We start from the raw sequence: 26,610 nt of genomic DNA, 5'->3' as shown, positions 1-26,610 counted from the left end.
CTGTCAAAATATTTAGGAAATGTGTCTGTATCACAACAATATAAGCATTTGCAACACTCTTCCTGTTCATTTGCATTAGATTGATCTACACGTATTGCCATAAATGTTGCCACCTGTTCACAGATATTTGAATAATGACGTCAGATCATAGAAAGTATATTTCAATGGAACCCAAAAGTATTTCTTGTTCATATTCATAGCATTTTACAGTTCCATGTAATGAAGATTAGTAGCAAGTGTAACAAATGTGATGGTGTCAGCTATTTAAGCATATTAACTTCCCTTTCTGTTCTTAACAGTTCATCCACTGACCTGAGATTCAGCATGGCCCTTTGTGATCAGGAAAAGCTTTTCAGGCAAAAGCGCAAAAACAAAGTCATCAATGGACTAAGGAAACTTTTAGGTCCAGAAAAAACGCAAGATCTCAATTCAACTTCAAGAGATGTAAGTTATGTTTAGTTACATTATTACAGCAGTAGTACATACAGTAAAGAGGAAGCACACATTGCTCTACTATATTCATGTAATATATTATAAGAAGGAAGATTTTTATTGGTTCCTATAAGAAAGATCTGGAGGTAGTAAAGACAGGGAACCTCTCTTGTAACATGTACCAGCAAGTCTCCCCTTTACATAGAATACCTGTTTTATTGACATAATAAACGTGCAGAAAGAGGGAGAAGTAGGGCAGTCTCAATGGGGTAGATGGGATGGGTCACATGACTTGGGGCAGCTGGGAAATTGACAATATGTCTAGCCCCATGTCAGATTTCAAAATTGAATATAAAAAAATCTGTTTGCTCTTTTGAGAAATGGATTTCAGTAGCACTATTAACTGATTCATTTTGAAAAAAATGTTTTTTCCCATGACAGTATCCCTTTAAAGTACTTGCATTTATGTTGTGCATGTGTTTAGTGCAGCACAGAATGCATGTGTAATGAATAGAGATAGCAGAGAGCAAGTGAGAATAAATCCACTTATACCTCAAGAATTCATTTGCAAAACAATGTTTTATTTGGCAAAAACTGTTACTCGCAATGTGTTTTTACAAGAAGCTAAAACAAAAGAAAAAAAAAGTTATGACTTCCTATTTAACCATTTCCCTGGTAACTTCACTCTCAGCCAGCTTTGGGGTTTATAGAGCAAAACCTGTGAAAAGTTTAAGCAAATAAAGCTCTCCTCTCAAAGTGGCCTCCATTGTACTCCATGGATGTGGATTGTTTCGTGAGCACACTATAGGCAATGCTTTATTGCGTTTATATGCATGCTCGGCTTGCGAGTTTTTATGCATAACTCAACTGAAAAATACATGAAAATCAAGAGGGAATGTGCTGGGAGGAAAGCAGATATGTAGAGAAAAGCCAAGGAATGCAAAGGATTGAAAGATAAAAGGAGGATTTTATATTATATGCACCGCTTTACCAGAGTGTGCAATTAGTATGAATGATTTACCTTTTTTTTTAAAAGAATTTTCAGTAATATGGAAACTTAACTTATCTCTTTAGTTGTGTATAATTGTTTTGTAAAGGAAAAACAAAGTGCCCATGAGCTCCGCTGCATTTGTGGTCAGTAATCCTACAGGGGACACAATTCTGGGGTAACACTTAGCAGGGGGGAGGCAGGGAGGGGGGCCAGCACGGGGGACCAGTGGGCACTTATTACTGTGGGAGGGGTTTGTTCTACTTTAAGGGAAGTAAGGGATGTTTAACTATAGCTGTAGTGTATCTATTGTGACTGCTGATACGAGAGTTCTGAAATTTGATTCTTTATTGGTTTAGCACTGAAATATTCCACAGGACTTTATAGAGATTATACATAATTCATACCAGTCCTTGCCGCAGTGGTGTTTACAATCTAAGGTCCGTATCAGATTCACACATACAATTACACACTATGGTTAGTTCTAATTAGGAGTCAAACAGCCTGACTGTATGTTTTTGGAGTGTGGTTTAAAACTCACACCCAGAGAAAAACTCATGCAAGCACAAGGAAAACATTCAGATACTCCTTGCAAATCATGTCCTGGTTGAAATTGGTCCTAGGACCCTATTGTGGTGCTCATATATAGATATATATCCTCATTAGCACCCTGCACATAGATATATCTGGCAAGGGTGAATCTTTAAGTGGGAAAACACCTGGAATAGCACAATGATGTTACTAGACACATACAAAATAATAGATTTGGACTTTCAAGAAACGCTGGATTCCAGTGAAGTCACAATTTATATTTTAAACGTGACTCTGTGGAGGAGGTAGGAACTAGATTAGCCACAACCTATTGCCACAAGCAATATCCTGATAGGTAAAGGGAGAAGTGGAGCTCTCCCTTTAAGGGAGTAGAGGAAAGACAATAATGCTGCTAAATAGCTTAAAATTAATTGTATTTTTGGCAGTTCTAAGCAGGCATTCTATTAGAGGAAAAGGATATAACACATAGAGAAGTATCTTGCAGTAGTTAACTATTACAATGGGCCCTGCTGAAGCTACTAACAGAGCAGCGTTTGCTTTATCTTTGTCCAACCAATACTAATGGTGTCATATGTACATGCTCCCCCATTTCCAGAGCCTTCCTGTTATACAGTTCTGCCCAGTGGTTTTCTTCCATTCCTAATAACAAAGAGAGAATAAAGTTTACTTTGCTTACGGTCTGTTTTACCAATGTTTAGGTACCAGTAATTGCTGTGCTTGGATCTGGAGGAGGCTTCCGTGCAATGATTGGATTCTCAGGTGTCATGAAAGCGTTATATGAATCAGGAGTTCTAGACTGTGCCACGTATGTTGCTGGTTTGTCTGGATCTACATGGTAATTTTCACTTTATGAAAGTTTTCTATATGCAGTGCAAAAATGTGATTTTATATGTATTAATGCAATGCAATACTTTATTCTTCTCTAACCCATAACACCTTCAAAATACAATCTCTCGAGTAAATGGTTCAGTACTTATAAACTTACTTAATGAACAGTGATTATCATTAGCATGGGTTGATCAACTATAATGGCAATTAGCTCACCAGTGTTCATGTGAGATTTATAAAGCCTGGCTGTGTTACGTGTAGACTGACCATAGGTATCTTGGCAAGATGTTGTATGGCAGAGTTGTTTAAATGTTCATTGACTTCCTGTTATTACTGGGTATGTTCAATAGCTTAAAATAATTTTTACTACTGCAAAACAAAAAAGTACTAATTGCTAGGAGCTGGAAAATCTGGGTATGTTCACTTTTGATAGCTTGGAGACAAATGCCATAAAAAGATTTTCCATCATGCTAATTATGCACAATGACAACTGAATATGTTTTTGGCCATTTGTGGGGAAAATGTGAATTGTGAAAGCAAAGAGTTTGGCTTAATTTCACTGTCATCAGAAAAATAAATAATGAGCATACTCAACTGTGAAATTGTATGCATAAATGGCGAAAGATACCCCGTACTTAATTCAGGTGAGCTTTTCGCTGGACAGATATAAATATGAACCTATTTCTTTGTCTCTCCACCAGCAACAGTATGTTTTGCCTCTTCCTTCTGTTCCAGATACTTTCTGGCCTACCTGCACAACATTTTTGAATTTCTGCTCTATGCTCCAGACTGCTCACTGCTTCATTTATTTGTCCCTCTCCCATAGTAGCACACAAGCACACCTAGTAAAGCAACCACTTATTTGTATTTTTGCTTCATTTTATGCGTCTCTATCCACAGGTACATGTCTACACTTTATTCACATCCAGATTTTCCAACTAAAGGGCCAAAGGAAATAAACAAAGAATTAATGCATAATGTTAGTTACAACCCGCTACTCCTGCTCACTCCTCAGAAAGTAAAACGCTACGTCGAAGCCTTGTGGAAAAAGAAAAGCTCTGGCCAGCCAGTCACATTCACTGATATTTTTGCCATGCTTATCGGAGAGACGCTCATTAAAGATGTAAGTATTTATTCAAATAATGTAGGAACTATATCTATAACTGGAGATGAGTTAAACTTAGGTGCCAGGAGAAGGCCACAAAAATCCAAAAGGGACCCTGAATGTAAAGAAAAAAAAAAGTAATTAGACTGTAAAGTTTCTGTTACATCATTGTTTGTTTAAAAAAAAAGAAAAAGGACAGATCCAACCGAAGGCTGGGTAAAATGGGACTCATCCAATCACTGACCCATTCATTGGGGCCTATGGAGGCCCATTAGATGAAGACCATATCAGCCTCCCAATGTGCTTTTTGTCCAACGGGATTTTCAAACCTGCCCAATTTTTTGCGGTCAAATTTGTCAAATTAATGCAACACACAGATGGTCAATACTGCTGCCTTAATTCAAACAATGCAAAGAGAGGAAGCTGTGTCCCATTGGCCTATCAGACAATTTTGTCTCTAATTTACTTTCAGCCATGTGTAAAAAAAAATATTAAATGTTGTGTGCAAGGATACATGTTGGGACCCAAATAAGTTTTAAATAATGTGTTTTCAATTCTATGTGCACATCACAATTTGTTGGTTGCATGGGAATGAGTTCATGGCTTAACCGACTAAGTAATGCAGACTACAAAAAGTCTCTGCAATTTGATTAATTTCCAGGGTAAAAAAACACTGGATTTTTTTCAAATCGAAACTTCCAAAAATTTAATTTTCAAGATTTATCACACAAAAAAAAAAAAAAAAATTGGCAGCTAAACTTGGGGAGCTTCTATAGAAGTCAAGCTGTTTTCATTGTGAGCTTTTCAGTCGAATTTGTCAAAATGAGTGAAAAATGCATTTTTCATTGCGTTTGAGGTTTTTTTCTAAATGAATGCCATAAGTTTTTCAGATTCAAGATTTTTTAGTAATATGCTTGCAAACAGAAACAAAAATGTGATTGTGAAAAAAACATTTATTTATTCATGATTTTTTTTTATTATGTTTCAAAAACTCAAATGTGAAAATTAATAAATCTGCCACCACTTTCTACATTACTACTTTTCTTTTATTTAATTAAATATAAATGCAATGTACACTTCATTTATATTTAGGCTGGATAAGAAATTATTTTGTGCTATAGCAACCAAGTTTGCTATTCACACCCAACAACCATTTTTATTTCTGTACAAATATTTTGCAGAGAATGAACAGAAAACTGAGTCACATGCAGGAAAAAATAAATGATGGTCAGTGTCCCCTGCCATTATTTACTTGTCTTCATGTTAAACCGGATGTGTCGGAGCTGATGTTTGCAGGTACAAATGTATTTTATGTTGAATTTTAAAACCTAAACCTATTTTCTTGAATTCTGAAATCCAGCAAACCTCTGCTGCAAGACCTCAAGTGTGTCTATACCCAGCCCCCTCATGTCACCATCTATATAAATACACACACATGCATTATACATGTATTGTATAGATGTATAGCACTGTATATATAAAATCACAGGTGGGCCAAATAGTACCGACACCCAAAGCAATACTGATATTCTGCCTGATCGTCCAAACCCTGATCGTCCTAAAAACCCTTTTAGGAGAAGATGACACAGCACTGCCTATTTCTTAGAATATTATAATAGTACAGGCAAGGGAATAGTGCAAGCACAATAAATAACACATCTACACAGTTTCACAAATCACTAATTGCCAGGTGTTGGGACACAGGAGCAAAGAAGTCCATGATCATGTAGCACATGAACATTCAAAATTTATATTCACTTTTTAAAATTCAGTCTAAAACAAGGTATTTTTTCAAGGATAAAGTCCCTTTGGTTAGGTTTATATGTTTCCTATCTCATGGTACTTCAGTTAGGACAGCTCCATAAGTTGGCTTAGCTACTAAATTCATCTGAACTGTAAGGGAGTTATTTATAAAATTGGAGTTTTTCAAATTTGAGTATTTTCAGTAAAAATTCTAATTTTTCAGGTTAAAAAAACTTGAATTTTTCTAGATTTATTGTGCCTCGAAGCTGCAAAAAGTCAGAATCTGAAAATACTCAAGCTAAATAATCGAGATAACGCAATCAATTTCAGTATTTCAGTTTTTCCCCGTGATTGCATTCATTGATTTTTTTCAATTCGGGTTTTTTCATAAGTAAGAATACATTCGAGTTGTGAGTTTATTTCGAGGTAGGAAAAACCTCACAAATCTCACAAACCCAACCTTTGATAAATAACCACTTAAGTATCCTGCTGTTCATATAGCCTTCATACTCAATCGTAATGCTTTCTTTAAATGACTTATACATACAGTATATGATTAATAACACCAGAAATATACGTTTGAGGTAACAGAAGTCTATGACTGGTTAAATCAATTGAAATTTGTTTTGCAGATTGGGTGGAATTCAGCCCATATGAAATTGGAATGGCCAAATATGGCACCTTCATGCCCCCTGGCCTTTTTGGAAGCAAGTTTTTTATGGGAACTGTGATAAAAAAGTATGAAGAAAATCCTTTGCACTTTTTCATGGGTAAGTAATTCCAAATTGCACACAATAAGAAAAATATGCTCATTCAAATCTAGATAATAATGTAGAGTTAAACATAGTAAAATGGGAATCTAATGAATGACTTTATATCACTGCTGACAAATCCTGCTCTGTGCTCGTTGCACTGAAATGTGTTTGGCAGTGATTGGAATTTGATGCACTCTCTAGTACTCTTTTTTTTTATCCATCATTATAGGGATAAATCCTTTACAAATGGACAATGACGTAGATATAGTTTTACAATAAATGTCAAGTCTTAATAGGTATTTCAGGAAACAATAATTACAATCACTTCTAAAGTAATTAATTAAACTCCCTGCATTACCTAGGTACCCAAGTACAATATGTATATTGACTTATAGATCTGCAAGGGAGCAATGTGCTAAACCCCACAGTGTTGAGTTTTTAAGCATGAGATTCTCCAAATACTTGTATTATCATTTTAGCAATCAAGCTGCTATTATTAAGGTTGGAGATTAGGGTTTTGTTTCTCCTGCTATAAATCTTGTTTTATCTTTCCTAATCATTGTGTCCTAGTGGTATGCATTCCAAGTGAAATACAGTGTATAATTCGCATAGAACAATAAATAGACTTTTCTCCAGTCCTCAATTTTCTCTCTAGATTAGCAAATACAATTTTGCTACCAAAGCCAGTTGCCAGCTTACTACATTTGGCCTGTTTTTCCTATTCAATTTAATTTAGAATTTTAACATTTTGCCATTTTCACACTATAGGTTTTTATATGGATTTTGAACCTCTCAGCACATCCTTATAAATATGTGACTCATTTTAAAACACTTTGTGGTGTAAAATTAACCTAAAGGGACAGTATACACCTAAAACTCCTAAAAACTTTTGTTGAATTACATATTGTGCTTTTTCTTTTAATTAATATAATACAGGTATGGGATCCATTATCTGCAAACCTGTTATCCAGAAAGCTCAGAAATATGAAAAGGCTGTCTCCAATAGACTCTATTTTATCCAAATAATCCAAATTTTTAAAAATAATTTCCTTTTTCACTATAATAATTAAACTGTGGATGCACCAAATCCAGGATTTGGTTCGGAATTTGGCCAAGATTTGGCCTTTTTCAGCAGTATTTGAATTCGGTCAAATCCAAGTGCCTGGCTGAACCGAATCCAACAAATCACATGACTTTTCATCACACAATCAAGAAAGTAAATTTTTTTTTCATGTGAGCGGTTCTATTTCCCCCTTGTTTCTGTAATTTATATATGCTAATTAGGGTTCCGATTTGGTTAGTTGTTCTGCTGAATCCTAAAATAGTGGATTCAGTGCATCCCTTAATAAAACAGCACCTTGTACTTAATCCTAACAAAGATGTAATTAATTAATCCTTATTGAAAGCAAAACCAGCCTATTGGGGTTATTTATTTTTTAGTTGACTTAAAGGGGTGGTTCACATTTTAGTTATTTTTAGTATGTTATAGAATGGCCAGTTCTTTTCAATTGGTCTTCATTATTTATTTTTTATGGTTTTGGGGTTATTTGCCTTCTTCTTCTGACCCTTTCCAGTTTTCCAAATGGGAGTCACTGACCCTATCAAAAACAAATGCTCTGAAAGGCTACAAATGTATCGTTATTGCTACTTTTTATTACTTATTTCTCTATTCATACCCTCTCCTATTCATATTCCAGTCTTTTATTCAAATCAATGCATGGTTGCATGGGTAACTTGGACCCAAGCAACCAGATTGCTGAAATTGCGAACTATAGAGCTGCTGAATAAAAAGCGAAATAACTCAAAAACCGCAAATAATAAAAAATGAAAACCAATTGTAAATTGTCTCAGATATCAGAATAATACTAAAAGTTAATCAAAAGGTGAACAACCCCTTAAAGGCATTAAGATCCAATCTACAGAAAGACCCATTATTCGGAAAACCCCAGTTCTCGATAAAAGGTCCCAAAACCTGTACTATAGTTTTCTTGTTTAATGCAAGAAATAACAAAAACCATAAAATGTTAGTATAGGCAAACACTATGTTGAGCACAAGTACCATTCATTCAGCACATGTTGGTAAAGAGTATATACTGCCTCTTATTAAGATCCTAGAAATTACATCCAATGACTTTTGTACTCCACTTGATAATGGATACACATTATTTTTCTTTAAAAGGCTATGATAAATGCAACTGAATGTTTCCTATATTCTATTAATCTTTTAGTTAAAAAGGATTAATCGTTGTGGGTTTTTGTTTGTTTTATCTTCAGGTGTCTGGGGCAGTGCTTTTTCAATATTAATCAACAGAGTGCTTGGTGTTTCCAATAACAGCAAAGGTTCCACAATGGAAGAGGAAATAGGTAACTGCTTAAATTGTTGATCAAAAGGATGTCCTTAAATACATTTGTGCATAGGTATGGCAAACATTCATATGTGCTATGTATCTCGTCAAGTATAATGAAGAATGTGAGCAAGTTACACTTAAAGGAGAAGGAAACCCTAAGAATGAATAGGACTAAAAATGCCATGTTTTATATACTGAACTTATTGCACAAGCCAAAAGTTTTAGCTTCTCAATAGCAGCAATGATCAAAGACTTCAAACTTATCACAGGGGGTCACCATCTTGGAAAGTGTCTGCTACACTCTCATGCTCAGTGGGCTCTGAGCAGCTTGAGAAGCTAAGCTTAGGGGTTGTCACAAATTATCAAGCAGAAAATGAGGTTCGCCTGTCATACAAGCTGATGCTACAGGGCTGATTTTAAATTCTGATGCTAGTTGCACTGGTTTCTGTGCTGCCATGTAGTAATTATCTGTATTAATTACTAATCAGACTTACAGTATGACATTTCTATTCTATGTGTACTGTATATTTTGAGTCGGTCCCTAAGCTCAGTAAGTGACAGCAGCACAGAGCATGTGCAGTGAATCAGCAGAAAAGAAGATGGGGAGCTGCTGGGGCATCTTTGGAGGCACAGATCTTTACTGCTAAAGGACTGTGGTTGCCTTGGGCTGGTACAGAAGCAAATATGGAAGCAGAGCTGACCGGCACACAAAAGGATCCACAGGACCATAATTCTATTTGTAGAAAACTTAAAAGTATATCAGCATCTCCATCTCAATGGAGATGCTGATATACTTTTAACTTTTCTACAAATAAAATATTTTTTTAACTGAATTCCTTTGGTCCTGTGGATCCGTTTGAGTGCCGGTCAGCTCTGCTTCCATATTCGTTGCTGTACCGCTCCCTAAAGCTGGGGGCTCCGGACTGGTGCACCCGGACCACTTTTTCATCTCATTCTGGAGCACCTTGTTTTCTTCTAGCTGGTAAAGAAGCCTAAAACACAACGTACAACATTTCTAGCTACTTCTTTAGTTTAACTTTCCTTGTCCTTTAAAATAACTAATTAATTGTAATGCAAGATTTCATGTACTTGGCGGAATTATAGGTTATAACGGTAACTTCCTTACCACCTTGTTCCTGCATTAAAACCACAGATCTAACCTTCTAGTGATCAGAACATCAGGTTTTAGCAATGGATCTAACCCCTATGAAATTGGTTGTTCCTCCAGACTGAGAGACAATCATATGGTCTGTGTAAAACCAGTGTTTATTATTCTGTTCCAATATCCCAACAGCTTAGAGCTTTCATTGAACATTGAACATTCTTTTCAGGCAGCAAACGCCAAAATATCTTTTTGGTATTGTTTACTGTTGTTTACTGTTGTATTGCTTGGTAACCTGGGTGTCTCATTAAGGAAAGTATCGCGTCTATCCTGATCCATAAAATGAGTGGAAATGACTCATTTTTCTGCGGCGCTAAAAATAATGAGCATAAACATAAAGTGATGTAAAGATGATTAAACAATGCATTTATGTCAGAGGTGTGTGTGTGCTACTTAAATTATGCACTGACCTTCTCACTAAACTGGCACTTCTTTACCTCTTCAATTCCCATGACTAAGGATTTTTTTCCTAATCAGAAGTAAAGTTTTCATTCTGAATATGGTTATTGGTACAAAGTTCTAAAAATAAATTTGAATGAGTAAAATATGATATAAGTTATACATTTTGTTATATATATTCGATTTACTTTGATTTAATTTTGACATGGTAGGTAAACCAAAAATGACATAGGATGTCTTTTGGAAAGAACTATATGTATCTGCATCTGCCTAATGAATATATTCCTGTGTGTTCAGGTTGTCGTACTTCACATATGCTTTAAACTGATCATTTCATGCATTAAATACTACACGTATGGGATCCGTTATCCAGAAAGATCCAAATTACGAGAAGCCTGTCTCTATAGACTCCATTTTATCCAATAATTTTAACAATGATTACCTTTTTCTCTGACAAAATAAAACAGTACCTTGTACTTCATCCAAACTAAGATATAATTAATCCTTATTGGAAGCAAAACCAGCCTATTGGGTTTATATAATGTTTAAATGATTTTCCAGTAGACTGTAGGTATATAGATCCAAATTACGGAAAGATCCGTTATTTGGAAAACCTCACATCCCGAGCATTCTGGATAACAGGGTCCCACACCTGTACTGCTTTAAATAACACAGGAAATATATGCCAGCTGGAAAATTTTCTACATAAGCAAGAAAGTAAAAAAAAAAAATTCACGTGAGCGGTTCTATTTCCCCCTTGTTTTCGTAATGTACATATGCTAATTAGGGTTCTGATTTGGTTCGTTGTTCTGCTGAATCCTAAAATAGTGGATTCAGTGCATCTCCGACAATTCGAAGTGATCTCCGACAATTCCTTGCAGTTTGTTGGGGCTCGTTTCTGGGAGGCTAGCAGCAGCACCAGCAAAAATACAAATCATTTGCCTGCAGGGATTTGTACAATGGGTTTCTAATATGAACCCTGACTACACAGACAGAATGCAGTTATATAATCATCTTTAATAGGAACTATCATAATTAGTAATGAACCAAAAATTTCGCCATGTGCAGATTCGCAGTGAAGCTCCTCGTTCCACCGGCAGCCAAAATTTTCACGAAAATGTGTAGAAAATTGTCTTTGAGCAATATAATAAAAAAGACGCACAACAAAATAAAAAGATGTTCAATAAACGCATACATCATTTTATCCTTCCCCTCTCCTTCCACATCAATCAAAGGGATCTGAGCCGTCCCGCTGTCCATATAAGGACATACACATAAATATGGTTTATTCATTTTTTGTAATCAAGTAATAATATATAAACTATAGATGGTACTTTTTTAAACAGCAACATACAAAGTGTAGTAATAGATACCATTACCAGTCTAGCAGAGGTAATGTCACAAAGCAAGACATGTTTATAAGAAATTCCCAACATAGGAGCCTTATTAAAAAAGAAGTTGTAGCCTAGTGGATAGGAGATTCTCTATCAATGTAGGGCATGTATGTAGCAGTATACTGAGTGTAAAATGCATGTGATTTTTCCTTTCCAATTTTTATTGGTAGCCCCTAAGCAGAAACAAGATGCCACGAAAAAAACACCCATAAACTCTAATGTAGTTTGCAACAAAAAGTTTCCCCCAATTTTTTGCAGTTTCCAGAATTTTACATTTGGAACATTTATTTCCACGAGATGAAGCTTATATTACGTTTCCATTTCCTCCTAAGGCTAGGGCCACACGGCGCGATTTTGCCGCGATTCTGCGCTGGGCGAGTTGCGAGTTACGAGTCGCTGCGGTTTTTAAGCCGAAATAGCTTTGTTAACTTTTGCGCTGGCGTCAATGCAAATCGCGGCGAAATCGCTGCGCTAATTCACACGCGGCGATTCTTTTTCTACTGTTGCCCGGAAACGCCCAGCGAGGCAACTTCGGGCGACAATAGAAAACGAATCGCCGCGTGTGAATTAGCGCAGCGATTTCGCCGCGATTTGCATTGACGCCAGCGCCAAAGTTAACAAAGCTATTTCGGCTTAAAAACCGCAGCGACTCGCAACTCGCAACTCGCCCAGCGCAGAATCGCGGCAAAATCGCGCCGTGTGGCCCTAGCCTTAAGCAAGTCAAAACTGTTTCTTTCTTGAGGATTAAGAAGGAATCATATACAGTGTATAACCATGTTTTAAAGTATAATGGAAAATTACTGAAGCATTTGATAGGAATTCTCCATGTTTGAACTTTCCTTTTTAAAAATAGATTCAGTGGCCAAGAGTCTTGGCACTAAATGTGTATTATTAACCAATTGAAATAATAGCATGGTATTTTGTTTAGAGGGCCAGTTGGCTTAATACCTGGATAAGGCTTGTCCTGGCAAAAAGAATGCAGTAGTTAGAAATGTTTTATTAATAGTACTGTGACATTTACGCCATATAAAAGGAAATTATCTTTCTATCAAATGTATTTGTTATACACATTGACGTAAGGTAAGCTGTAAATATAATTTGTAGTACATAAATACCTTTTTTTTGGGGGGGGGGTGCCTCACCTGTAGGTTCTTTTTTTAAAAGTAAATACATGATATCAGTTTTCCATCCTGAAATAGCAAAATATGAGCCCTTGAGAAAGCACGCAGACTTTACTCTGTGGTAACCTAATCCCTTGGATCAACAGTCTTCTTTCTTTGACGTTTTTTTCACAAGAGCGAGGTGTTAGTAATTATACATGCAGAGATACTACAAGCAGCGTACTTGGTGTGCCTGCTTGTGAGTACTTAGTAATCCACAATGCTGATGGAAATACAATTTCATTTTCATTTTTATGCACCCCAAATCCTGCTGTTTAAATTTAAAATATTTTGAGTGTCATTGCATTAATATCCCTAAAATGCCTTGTGCAGTTGAAGAGCATTTTGCACCTTAAAGAAAGCCTGGTTCTTTTCTGACTTTAAGACATTTTTAGAAAAGATACTGAGCCTCATGCAACAAGATTACTTTTCATCCTCATTTGTTTGTTCTGATATTATGGAAATCTGTGTTGGTTATTTTTTTTCTTCAAGTGTTGATTGACCCATGGTAACATTTAATGGCAGGCTGCTTCTAAATACCATCTTGAGGCTTCATCTGCCTTTGTCTCCTATTTTCTTTATAGTAACATAGTTTCCTTTCTTTCATCAAAATAAATTTTATTACAGATATCTTTTTTTATTTGCTCATCAATAATTCTGCGGAATTATTCATGGATTATTTTGTAAAGCAGCACAGTGTAGGAAGTTCTTAAATGAATCCCTAATATTAACCAGAGCCATATACAGTATTTAGAGACCATTTTAAAGGTTTAAAATCTCTATATTAGAACAGGTATTTTTTATATACACGTGGTTAAACCATTAGGGAATGCTTAAACTTAATCAAATTAGATGCTGACCTTAAAAATGTAGACTGTGATGTAAAGGAATATATTCTCCATTTGGAGAAGATCTATGTTTTAATACAGTGACTCTAGGATTCTGCTATAAATTTGCCCAATTCACAACACTTTTTTTCTGCAGGAATCAGATTTAGACACATTCTGAAGATTCTTTAATGTCATATGATATTATAGATATAGAGCATTAGAAATTAGTGTTTTGATTTTGCTCAAATCTGAATTTGAACATTTGGTTTGATTTTTTTTTTTTCCAAAATCCAAAAGTCATGGATTAGGTTCATGCCTATTATTATATAAAGATTTCCTGTGGCAAGCAATGATACTTACAGCACTTGCACACAGAATTAGAGGTTGGAACGAAAGCATGATGAAAACAAAATACAATACTTTTGATGAGCGCAGTCGGTTTTCATATGAGTGTTTGCATTATATAATTATTTCTTGGTCAGACAAATTCATCTGATTTGTATTTTATTTTTATTTTCAGAAAATCTCAAGCCAAAGCACATACTCGGCAATGACAGTTCTGACAGTGATGATGAGATGCAGGAACCAAAAGGTAAATCATTTAAATATAAAGGTTTTCCCTCCTCGCATATTCTTTTTTTTTCCGTACTGTCTTTCTAATGCCTCTTATTTTTCTTCTCCTTCTGAAGCTTCACTATCTCCAGGGCCTGCCCTTCCCAGAGTTAATCATGTTCGCTGGTTTGGTGCTTTTCCTGATCTAATGCTGGCATGAGGCTCACTTTCTTTATCTTGCTGATGGTGGGTGTTTTCCTTCTGCTGTGGAAGGGAGGACACAAGTTCTTGGCTTCTTCCTCTTGGCGTTTTTCCTTTCTACCAGTGGGTACTGTCAGCTTTTTAAAGCGTTTTGCTAGTTATAACAAACAGCTGTTAACCATTCAGTTTAGATTGATGTTTGTTATTTTCTTTATTCCTACTTCACTCTGATACACTAATTGTATAGATTATTCTACGCTTTCCATAACTTTTTTATTGGAGCATACACAGCTTTTCTGGTGCCCTATGTGCTGGACATCTTTGATTGGAGGTAAACATCTGCATTTGTCTTTCTCAGTTGTGCCTGGGAGTAAATTGCTACCATTCTCTATACCTTTTAATGCAACACTGCTTAACCTGAATAACTGAACTACCATGCCACCTTAAAGCTTTAATCATTTTCTTAAATACAACCCCCCCCCCCCTTTGTATTTCTGGGGGTCCAAGATTTAGTTTGTCCCCAATAGTTCATGACAGAGTTACAGATAAAAAGAAAAATTGGTAGAACAGTCACAATCCTATAACTGTAGGGATGTCAAAGACAGTAATTAAGTAATCAACCATTGATTTGAACCCCCTTCAGGTTAGCAAACTCAAAGTTTGCGGATCATTATCATAAGAGGTACGCAGTATGGAAGACGCTCAAGTAGCCAGAAATAGTTAATTGGAGATTAAAATCACCAAATCATAAGATACTAAGCATAATTCATATATAAAGTGGGGGCGCATATGCACATATACTATAGGTCTGCAAGCCCAATATACTGGTCACTGTCCCAGAATCACATTTTTAACTTTAAATAAGGTGCCACCTAAAAATATTCAGAATGTGAACCAATTCTCTTGTTTGCTAAATAACAAGGCATGTACTAAAATGGTGTGAGTAAAGGCATTGTTGTGAACCTTGACCAAAAAATTCTGTCTTGGTCTTGTCTGATCACAAAATATTTTTCCTCATGACAGCTCAATTACTTTCATTCTTTCTGGCAAACTCCAAGCATACGTGCACAATGCACACGATACTTTAAATATTTTCTTATTTAGTCTCACCTTCCCATACAGGCCAGCATTATGTATAATGGGGTTCTGGATAATAGATCCCATACGTGTGCATTCTTCCTCCAAAAGACTTTCTTAAAGGTAGCTGTACAAAATATGCAGGAAGTCACTAATGAGCAAACAGAATTCTTTCCTCTTAAGATTTATTTTAAAATAAAACACATTTAAAATCTTATGCTAACGTTCATTGTTTTGAAATAAAGATATTAAAAAAATACAATTTTACTGTAGGACTTGCTATTCAATAAACAAAAAAATCAGATATTCTTCCTAATTATTTTAACGTTCCCTTTGTTCTTATTCATTGTCATGGTCTACTTATTTGCAATAGGTACTGAAAATGCTAAAGCAGAGGAGGAATATCTGAGAAATAATCAAGCCAGTTGGGTGCAGCGTATGCTGATGGCGATACTGGGTGACTCTGCTATATTTAATACCCGTGAAGGAAGAGCTGGGAAAGTGCACAACTTCATGCTTGGATTAAACCTTAATACATCATACCCATATTCACCTCTTTCAGGCTTATGCACTCAGCAGTCTATGGAGGAGGATGAGCTTGATGCTGCTGTTGCCGGTAATGTATGATTGCATTTTGGAGAGAGCATGTGCACAGAAGCAGACTTTTGAGTTCATAGTAAAAATAGCATAAACCTTTCTGAAGTACATTTTTAAATGACCTTAGTGAAGGGAGTGACACATATCTATAAAGAGACTGGAGATACTGGAGAGTGTGTAATAAAGTGTATCCGAACTACTTAGTAAAGCTAAACTCTTTAACTCTCTTGATAAATGAAGGACAGCTAAATGCATGCCCTACTTTTAATTTATAGTTTGAAGTCAAATGATGGATTTTCTTCATGACACAGTAATTAAACTGTTCAGAACAAAGATAAACAAAATACAAGTTCAACATTTTAACATTTCCTGTATCCTACTGTCACCAAAACTCCCATGTTGCTCAACTTTGTAAAGTATAAATTGTAAAAATATTAGCATATGGAAAACTTTTGTTCCACATCATGCAAACCTAATTCCGGAGATACATGCACTTTCTGCATTTTGCTTGGGTACGTTTGAACTATTTTTATCCATAAATTCCTATCTTATAAATGGGCCTTTGGAAAATACAATATGGTTCATTTAAAAAGTTGGTTTTGTATTTTTGTGCATTTGTGTCTGTGTAATTATCTATGTTGGTAAATGTTTTTCAGATCCAGATGAGTTTGAGCAAATATATGAACCACTTGATGTGAAGAGCAAAAAAATACACATAGTGGACAGTGGGCTAACGTTTAATTTGCCATATCCTCTTATTTTAAGACCTCAAAGAGGAGTTGATTTAATAATTTCATTTGATTTTTCTGCAAGGCCCAGTGATTCAAGTCCACCTTTCAAGGTAATGTCATGTTTTATATTGTTTTTTTCTGCCTTGGCATCAATTAAATTGTAGTACTTGATGATATTAAAGGCAGTCTCAAGCAGACATGTGCTATTTTCAATTCTCCAGCTAGAGTACTGTATCGGGTTGGGTACCAACGGAATACCCACAATGCGTTCAGGTTACAGGCGTAATGTCCCCTATTCCCTGACCAGGCAGTTCTTGGGTACTCTGTCTGGGTACCCAGGTAGATTGCAGGCTTGGGATCCCCCCAGCTCCCTTACTCAGTTGATCTGCCTCTAGAGTGACATCACTTCTGGCCAATGATGACATCACTACTGGTTTCATGGATCCCCAGGTTGGTTTAAATGTGGAGGAAGGGTCGTCCTGGTTTGGCACCAATTTGCACAATTGACCTGTGCAGGACTCTAGCGCCAGCTACTGCAGATTTCTTTTCTATCTTTTACAATTCTGTAGAATGCTGGGATAAGCTGTAGGAAAAAAGAATATTTCAATACATTACTAAACATGCCATACATAGTTTTGTATGAAACTAGTTAATTTACAATATTTTGGCTCAATTAAGCAAGGGAGTGAAGCAAAGGTAAAAATTTGTGCCATATTTTCAGATAGCTTAGTTTGTTTTGAGACAGTGAGAGAACCGTGGTCCATGCTGTAAAAATTTTTTTTTTAAATTAAGGTAGCAATGGTCACTAGTTATTTTGTCTGGTTTTATATGACCCAGGCAGACCATCTATTTTATAACTAATGAAACCAATCTGTCTTATCCTAATTTCACTCTTTTTGATCTGTTTTGGGGACGAAGAACATTTTGTTTAATATAAATTCTTCACACTTTCCAGATAAAATGCACCTTGTGGTTAGTTATTTAAGGTACACTATACCTCTATATTCTATTTTCAATGTGGGCTTTCTCATGGAATTATTAAGTATATTTTGCTTCCCCATCCCGAAGCTTATATCTTTTATTAAGATATAAGCTTTTATGAAGATAATTCATGCCGCTGTTTCCTGAAACTCCCACTGACTTGAAATAGAAACATATGAAAGTACAGATTTCAGAGCTTTTCAGCCCAAAAATGATTACTGAAATACAGTGGCTAAAGAGAGCTGCATGTGCCATTAGCCTTCTCTAACAATTTATTATTATTATATCTTTCTTATTACATTCTATAAGTGTCTATGGTAAAAAGTTCCATGGTAAAAAGCAGGGCAGGGGCAAGATCTATCAGTCCTGGTTACTAGAATAACAACATTGTGGGCATGGCCAACTTAGAGCTTTATATAGCACTATCCATGTCAACAACAACTACCTAAGTTTTCTCATAACCTGTACAGGGAGATACTATAAATCTATACCAGCAGCGGTACTCCAGTGTAATAAACATCACTGTGTACAACATGAGGATTTAAAGGAGAACTAAAGCTTAACTTAAGAAATAGCTAGAAATGTTGTACATTATGTTTTGGGCTTCTGTACCAGCCCAAGGCAACCACAGCCCTTTAGCAGTAAAGATTTGTGTCCCCAAAGATGCCCCAGTAGCTCCCCATCTTCTTTTCTGCTGATTCACTGCACATGCTCTGTGCTGCTGTCATTTAAAGAAACTTAGGGACCCACTCAACACATAGAATATAAATGTTACACTATAATGCTGATTAGTACTTAATATAGCCTTGTAGCATCGTCTTATATTACAGGCAAACTTTATTTTCTGCTTGATAACTTGCAACGACTTCTAAGCTTAGCTTCTCAACAACTGCTCAGAGCCCACTGAGCATGTGACACTTTCCAAGATGGTGGCCCCCTGTGACATGTTTGAAGTCCTGGATCATTGCTGCTATTGACAAGCTGAAACTTTAGTCTGGTGCAATAAGTTTAGTATATAAAAAATGCCATTTTTAGCCATATTCATTTTTAGGGTTTAGTTCTCCTTTAATTACGCTTTAATGGGAGAAAATGCCCAAAATAATTTGAAGTTGGTTTGTGTGCCCAAGCAAGTGGGTGTTTTATGTCGATATGATAGACGTTAAATCTATAAAATAGTAATCTTTATTTTTAATTGTTTTGTGTTATTTTGATCCCGAAGGAATTCAGACATTATATCCTTTTTATTTTAATGATGGTAGTATTTTTTGCTTTTACTTGCTGACTCACTGGAGGTTAATATTGTGGTCTGCTGCAATGCAAACTTCCTCTCGAAAACACGCAGCCTTAATATGTTAAGAAACGGAGATGTTTGCTGAGCTATGCATGAGTGTCTGATAGTTATCTCTGCAGAAAAAAATATTACTTTCCATTGAGGATTTTAACCATTCTCAACATTTACTTCCGTCAAAGGAACTCCTACTTGCTGAGAAATGGGCACGGATGAATAAGCTGCCCTTTCCAAAAATAGACCCACACGTCTTTGACCGAGAAGGACTGAAAGAATGCTACATATTTAAACCAAAAAACACATCAGTAGAAAAAGATTGCCCTACCGTCATTCATTTCGTGCTGGCTAATCTTCAGTTTAGAAACTTTAAGGCGCCAGGTAAGATTGGTGGAAAAAAAAGTAAACTATTTTCCTTTTTTCCAGTTACCATTTTTTTAGTAGGTGTCAACATTTAACCATAGTTATTAACTGTAAAGAACACAAGATGGATCAGATAAACCTATTTAATAGGTGACCTTTCCTGACAGCAATGACACATGATATCTCCGTACATGCCAGAAAAGCTATTTCTCACGAAGTGATACATCATATGCAATTATATACCAGAATATTCTATTGTATCTAGTTCTAGATTTGCGTGTTGTTTTAACTGCAGAATATCACTGCTGTCCCTTTAGGGCAGGGTAGGCGACAAATTTTCTCAGGAATGCCCTTTTCACAAAGGTTGGTAAGGCATTGGGGACTATTGTGAATATTATATTAAACTCCATTGTTGGTTTCTTTATAAACCCCTTGATACTGAATTTGAAAGGATTTATGCCCATATTAAATGATTGCACTGGTATATAATACCCTGTGAAGAATATGAAGGAAAACCTATTTGTTTCAGGCTATATTAATAAATGGTCACTGAATTCAAAATATAGGATGTGTGCATGTAAAGCTTGAAAGCATTTTTTAATTTTGTACATAATCATGTTACCTGCCCAAAGGCCATCTGAATACGCTAATGTAAACTATACATTCTAATAATCTCACTTTAAAGGATTTGGCATGCAAGGTGTTTTAACAAAATATAATAGCGGAAGCTCATTTGCAATTTACAGGGAGTCAAATACACTTTGCATGTGACTGTCACCTGAAACACAACTTTTTATGTGTTACCGGTTAAAACTAGTAATGGGCGAATAAATTCGGCTGGCGCGAATTTGCGGTGGATTTCCGCATCTCTTCACTGGTGAATAAATTTGTGAACCTCCAAGCGAAAATTGAAAACAAGTGCGTCTGCGGGTGTCAATTTTCGAGTTTCACAAATTTTTTGGGAGAAATTCGCCCATCACTAGTCAAAACCCATCTACCGGCTACTACACACAACATGGTCTCATTGATCATCGAAGTTTTATCTGAATTACATGTATTTCGCTTAAGCAACTAAACATTTTACTCATATTGTGAATTTTTGAACTGCAAGCCCCTCTCATTTATAAAAAATTTGTGCACCACCCACCATGGAAAACAGAAGGACTTTAAAGTGAACAAGGTGAGGAGGACATTAAATGACTCTGCCCGCCTTAAAGGATGGGGGAATGGTCCTTGGAGTCAGAGGCATATTATCTATTTTCCTTTCAATCTAAGAAATTATGTATGTCACAATCTAAACAAGTATATCCATATGGCCATTTGTAGTGTTCATAAACAAACCCTTAGTGCTTGATTTGGATTGCTAGTTAGATAAAACTTTTAGAAACATTTTCTTACCTATGATTTGCCACCTATTTGTTCCTAAAATGATAATGTGCTGAACTAGAGTCCTGCAGCGATTTGGGGACTCCCTTTAAAAAAAATGTGTAAACTTTTCTGACCCCGCCCAATTCTGAGGATGGCACTTCCGGTTTGCAGCAACAGCACTTCCTGTTTAATGGGGGTTGGCGGGTTGCAGATAAGGCAATTGTGGGTGAAGTAGCAGATCCAAGCGGGTAAATATGCATGTTGCAAGTTGGGCCCCAGTCTCAAAAATTGGTTTGGTGCATGCAATGATTTCTTCAGTTTCAAATCCTGAAAAAGCTACTTAACCCATCCCAAATCGCTAGTAAGTCAGATCAGAAATTGGAAATGAAGACCCTTAGATTTCCAGGCCAATTTCCATATATATATAAATATATTGACTCGATGGCCCAGTTTTCCATTTACGGATGCTATTGCTGATTAGTTGAAGATAGGTAGACTAACCTCCTCACATGCATACCTATAGGACTTTACCAGAGCAGCACCCCACATATATTGCCATAACTGTCACTTATAAACAGATGATAGTTTGCCTAAGTAGTCGAGTAGTCATCTAATTGTGAACATTTAAAAACAAGTGTGTCTGCAAGTGAGATATCACGCTACTTGTTTGTACATTGTACAAAGCCCCTGTTTAGCAGATCCCAATATAGATGTAGGGGTACAGTATATTTTATTTACCTGGAGGAAATCTACTTTAATGATGGATATATCTCAATTGCTGTAAGAACTGTAGTCAATTATTAGAAATATATAAAACTTGTTTCTCTTTTGTGCAGACTAATTGTGCAATGTCAGAAATAATGGGCAGTATCCCTCAGTGATTTATTCCCTGTGTGGGATGCAAGTACATTAAGTACATTCTTTCATCACTTTCCAGCTTTTCCTTATGCCTCATTACTTACTCTATTAAGGACACTGACCATGTTATCAGTATCTACCATTTGCTAACCCATAAAGCAAAGCATCCTAAAACTTCTGCAAATGATTTTCTTCTGTTTCATAACTAATGGGAGCGTTTGATTAGATCAGGTCAGTGACTTCAGACTTTCCCTTTTATCCCAGGAAGAGCAGATGCAGAAAACATTCCACAAGTACAAGATGTAGCTGATAGAGAGAAAAATTATAGCTGTTGTCTGTGTGGGGTCTCTCAACTCCCTTCTCCAAATAGCCAGGAGGGAAATTCAACTTTTCAATTCTTGTTTTATTTTTTTTTTGCACCATGGTTCCATAAATAAGGATTTTTTAAAGGGGTTGTTCACCTTAAAATTAACTTTTAGTATGATGTAGAGAGTGATAGCTTTTTAATCAGCAGCTCTCTGTCTGGTTTGCAGTTTCAGCAATCTGTTTGCTAGGGTTCGAATGAATTGAATGGAAGACTGGAATATGAAAAGGAGAGGGCCTGAATTGAAAGATGAGTGATAATAAATAGCAATAACAATAAATTTGTAGCCTTACAGAGAATTTGTTTTTAGATGAGGTCAGTGACCCCCCACTTGAAAGATTCAGAAGATGAAGGCAAGTAATTTAAAAATTATAAAAATAAAACCTGAAGGTCAGTTGAAAAGTTGCTTAGAATTAGCCATTCTATAAAATACTAAAAGTTAACTTAAAGGTGAACCACCCCTTTTAAGAATATTTCTCAATAATATATGCGACTAGAAGTTTACCCATACTCACCATAGGGCTCATTCACAAGTGCAAGTTGCAAGCGTGAGGTGGCAATGCAGTTGCACGTGTGCTCCGACATGAATCAGACACAATTGCACTTAAAATCTTCAGTTTGTGAATGGCAACACCTTCAGTGATCGGATTAAAAATCAGGCCTGTACCCTTCAGCGGGTCGGGTAACCGTGGGTTACCCCCAAAAACCTGCGGAACCCTGCAGGTTGCAGATTTTTCGAGAGCAGGTATAGATGCGGGTCGGGGGTTCTCCAGGTTTGCGGGTCTTCTCAACAGCGAGTTTTACTCCCTTTTTTCTGATCATGCCTACTTGATGTCACTTCCGATTTACGACGACAGCACTTCCTGTTTTACTCCTTTTTTTTCTGACCACACCAAATTTGAATGATGTCACTTCCGGTTTATAATGACAGCACTTCCTGTTTCTTGATGGTCAGCGGGTTGCAGATAAGTTACTTGCGGGTCAGGTCCAAGCGGGTAAGTATGCGGGTTGCGGGTCGCGGGTCAGGTTCCGGTTTTAAAAATTGGTTTCCCGCAGTACCCGAATTTTAAGATGCAGGTTGCCAATAGTGCATCAGTCGGCGCACTGCACATATTGGGGTGGGTGGGACAGAATGAGCCATGCTCAGAGCAAGTGAATTGACCGGCTTTTGACAAAAGCACCTTTAAAGATTGCCATTATTTTGCGCAACAGCTGCATAACAGCACTTGCAGGTCGTAAATGACCCTTATGAGTCAAAACACATCAGCTGAGACAAACCGCAAGGATGGTTTTTAAATGAGCCCTTCCATATACCATTTGATAACATAAATCCTATTCTCTCATTTATTATCATCCTGTCGGTGTTGCTTTTGTCACATATCACTTTCAATGTATTGGTAAATGAGTGCAATTGTGCTAGTTTTCACGAATGGTACACAAATGAGCAATCTTCTAGGGGAAGATTTATTAAGGTTCGAGTTGTATTTTCCACAAATAATTTGAGTTTTCGAGGTTATTTTTGAATGTAAAATTTATTTTTTGGGTTAAAAAAACCTGGAATTATTCATTTTTAAAAAGAAAACCTTGGTGTTTCGAGATTTATTATACCTCTGACCCTGGAAATAGCTTGAGTCTGAAAATACACCTTCTAAAATCTGTCGAAGTCACGTAGAAGTCAAAGACAGAGGTCCCTTGAACCATCTGAAGATGTTAATAGCCTTCACGATGTACAATTTTTTTTCGGAGGTTTTTTGCCTGAAAACTCAATCAGTTTGAGCGATTCAAGATTTTTTTTGGCAAAAACTCTTATCAATCCGAGTTTTAGGGTTGGTAACCCCGTACTCGCTGATTCAATTTTTAAATTAGAAAACATTTGAGTTATGAGTTCATTCAAGTTCTGTTGAAGTCTAAAAAAAAACTCTATAATCCAACTATTGATAATTAACCCCCTAAACGTTTACATGGCTGGTACAAAATAAAGATATTAACATGGTACTGTATAATTACTAATTGGTTCCCAGTCAGATTTCTGGGGCAATAGAGTGTCCTTCTTCAGCATGCCACTGTGCTGGAGTTTTTCTTTCATGACAGTCTCCATCACAATCCTGGATGTACAGAAACAAAATAAGTATCTGACCAACTAACTGTCCATTACTGTAGACTCTACTGTAGAGCATATATGCTATCAGAGTTGGCTTCAGATGCACTGAAAGTCTGTTTCCTGTATCATCAGCAGATATAAATATTCTGTCAGTCTGTATATAAACAACTGCTGAGTTCAGTGAACCACAGATAACACCATTCTTTCCACTTGCCTAATGTAACATACGAGCCAATACCCGCCATATGTTTACACCTACTATTATTGCTTATGCTGGGAGCTGAAGTTCACCAGCCGCTGGCAGATCAGAAGTTGTCACCTCCTAGTGGAGAGTGTGTGGTATACATGACTGTGGTTCCAACAGTGAACTTGTGGGCCAGGTGCTTGTATAAAACTTTGACTTTGCATATGGGAGTGGTCAGTGTGTTTTTGTTGTCCCCCAGCAGAGCTACAACCTGGTGAACTGGGTGAAATAAAAACACCCAGAATTGCTGCATGTGTCATTGTCCTAAAGAAGTAAAATATTTTATGTTTCCCTTTACTGTGGTATTTGCTGTATTGCTGCATGTGTTCATAGCCTAAATTTATGAGATCCTGGTAATATACAGAACATTCGATTTTATTAACTTGATTTTTATTTTATCCAGGCGTGCCACGGGAAACCACTGAAGAGAAGGAATCTGCTGACTTTGACATTTTTGATGATCCAGAAACACCATTTTCCACATTTAATTTCCAGTACCCAAATGTGGCTTTTAAACAGCTGCATGACCTTATGGAGTTCAACACTCTGAACAACATAAATGTATGTAACAACTTGTTAACAAATCTGCTTTTTAAAATATTCTAGTAATAATACATTATATCTAGGGTAACACAACACTTTGCTTCCGGTAGTTTATTTGTTGACTAGGCTTGGTACATCTGCTTGGGTAGTTGTATAATCAATTGTATGTAGAATTGGTGTAGCTTCTATCATTCACAAATTCAGTTACTCCTAGACGTGTCCAATAAAAAGGAGAAAGGCACAGTTAAAACATGTAAAAATACATAAAGATATACTGTACTAGAATTCTTCTTCTCTTCTTTGCAATTTAAATGAATGTTTTTAGCATATCTGATATACTAGCAGTTTTAGGGGGAAATGTAATAAAATTCACAAAGTGCAAAAACTTTGCGAATGAAAATTTGCATGCCGCAATGTAATATTATTCGTTAGGCTTTTATTGCATTGCAAATCTTAATTGTGCATTGCGAACCTTTAAAACTTGCCCTGGAGTTTCGTGAAATATTTTGTTTCAAAAAAATTGCAATTGTGAATTTTTATTGCATACTCTGCCCACTATTGCAAACTATAAAATTGGCAATCACTATCCTAGTGTCACATGAGGGGCAAAGTGTTAGCAAAGGCTTTTTCACTTTGCAAACATTTATTAGCATTGCGAATGAATTGTGAACGATTTTTGCGTTATCGACCAATATTACAATCCCTCTTAGAATATTAATTACAACCCCCCATTTTAATACCTGGCTTTCTGCTCAACAGCTCTCTCTCTCTCGAAAAATGTAAGTTTTTCCCGGGTAGTTTCAGTAAATTTTTCAAGATTTATTATACCCCGAAGCTCGAATCCGAAAATACTCCAGCTAAAACCTGTCGAGGTCATTTAGACGTCAATGGCAGAGTTCCCTTAAACCATTTGAAGATGTTTTTTGTCTTCATGATTTTTGGGAGTTTTTTTTTCGGTTTGCAATTCGAGTTTTCTCTCCCTGATTGCATTCTTTGGAGTTTTTTACATTCAGGTTTTTTCATAAATAAGAAAACATTCCAGTTGTGAGTTTATTCGAGGTAGAAAAAACTCTAAAACTCGACCTTTGATAAATAACCCCTAAACTTTGGTAGGTAGATGCTATCCAGATACAGAGGATTATATGGCAGCATTAGGAGAAGATAATGCATTGGTGCAGAAAGTTTGTTCTAAGTAGATAAAACATTTGAAATTAAGCCAAAGGCTCTTCTTCTGCCCTCCTGACCGATCAGGCAGTACTCTGTAAAAGGCTCTTGCGTCTTAGAAATGATTTTATGATGATTTATATTTGACCAATAGTTCTGTTACAGATCATCTCCAGCCTTAGCATATGCCAGAAATTCCCATATGACCCTTCTCTTACATAGCATGATTCAATAGAAATGTTCTCTTTCTTTCTGTTACGAATGAATTGAGATATTATTCCTTTTCCTGTTAGAAGGTAAAGAATAAATCAGCTTTCCATAGCATAGGGCAGTATTTCCATCCAGAATTTGTTTTAATTACTGACATCATGTCTGACTAACAAAAATATAACCCCTGAACCTGGACATTTTTTCTTTTCTTCAGTGTTGATTGACTGTTTTTGCTCAAGTCCAACCAAAGCCATTGTTTGTGCATGGCGCAGAGA

The 26,610-nt window shown here is 36.3% G+C and overlaps 1 protein-coding gene across 2 annotated transcripts in view; it reads left to right on the top strand.

The window, feature by feature from the left end:
- pla2g4a.L (phospholipase A2 group IVA L homeolog) overlaps positions 1 to 26,610 on the top strand; it is a 59,021-nt gene that overhangs the window by 28,341 nt on the left and 4,070 nt on the right. For both annotated transcript variants that reach the window (XM_018256503.2, NM_001087398.1), the window contains 11 exon segments: positions 300 to 444; positions 2,671 to 2,807; positions 3,701 to 3,923; positions 5,087 to 5,201; positions 6,281 to 6,418; positions 8,678 to 8,767; positions 14,217 to 14,288; positions 15,900 to 16,142; positions 16,780 to 16,964; positions 19,306 to 19,501; positions 24,822 to 24,979. In XM_018256503.2, coding sequence (XP_018111992.1) covers positions 300 to 444; positions 2,671 to 2,807; positions 3,701 to 3,923; positions 5,087 to 5,201; positions 6,281 to 6,418; positions 8,678 to 8,767; positions 14,217 to 14,288; positions 15,900 to 16,142; positions 16,780 to 16,964; positions 19,306 to 19,501; positions 24,822 to 24,979 — 1,702 coding nt within the window.

The sequence above is a fragment of the Xenopus laevis genome, chromosome 4L (genome assembly GCF_017654675.1).
Source record: "Xenopus laevis strain J_2021 chromosome 4L, Xenopus_laevis_v10.1, whole genome shotgun sequence".
Taxonomy (NCBI): Eukaryota; Metazoa; Chordata; class Amphibia; order Anura; family Pipidae; genus Xenopus; species Xenopus laevis.
This window is presented reverse-complemented; position numbering and strand designations above follow the sequence as displayed.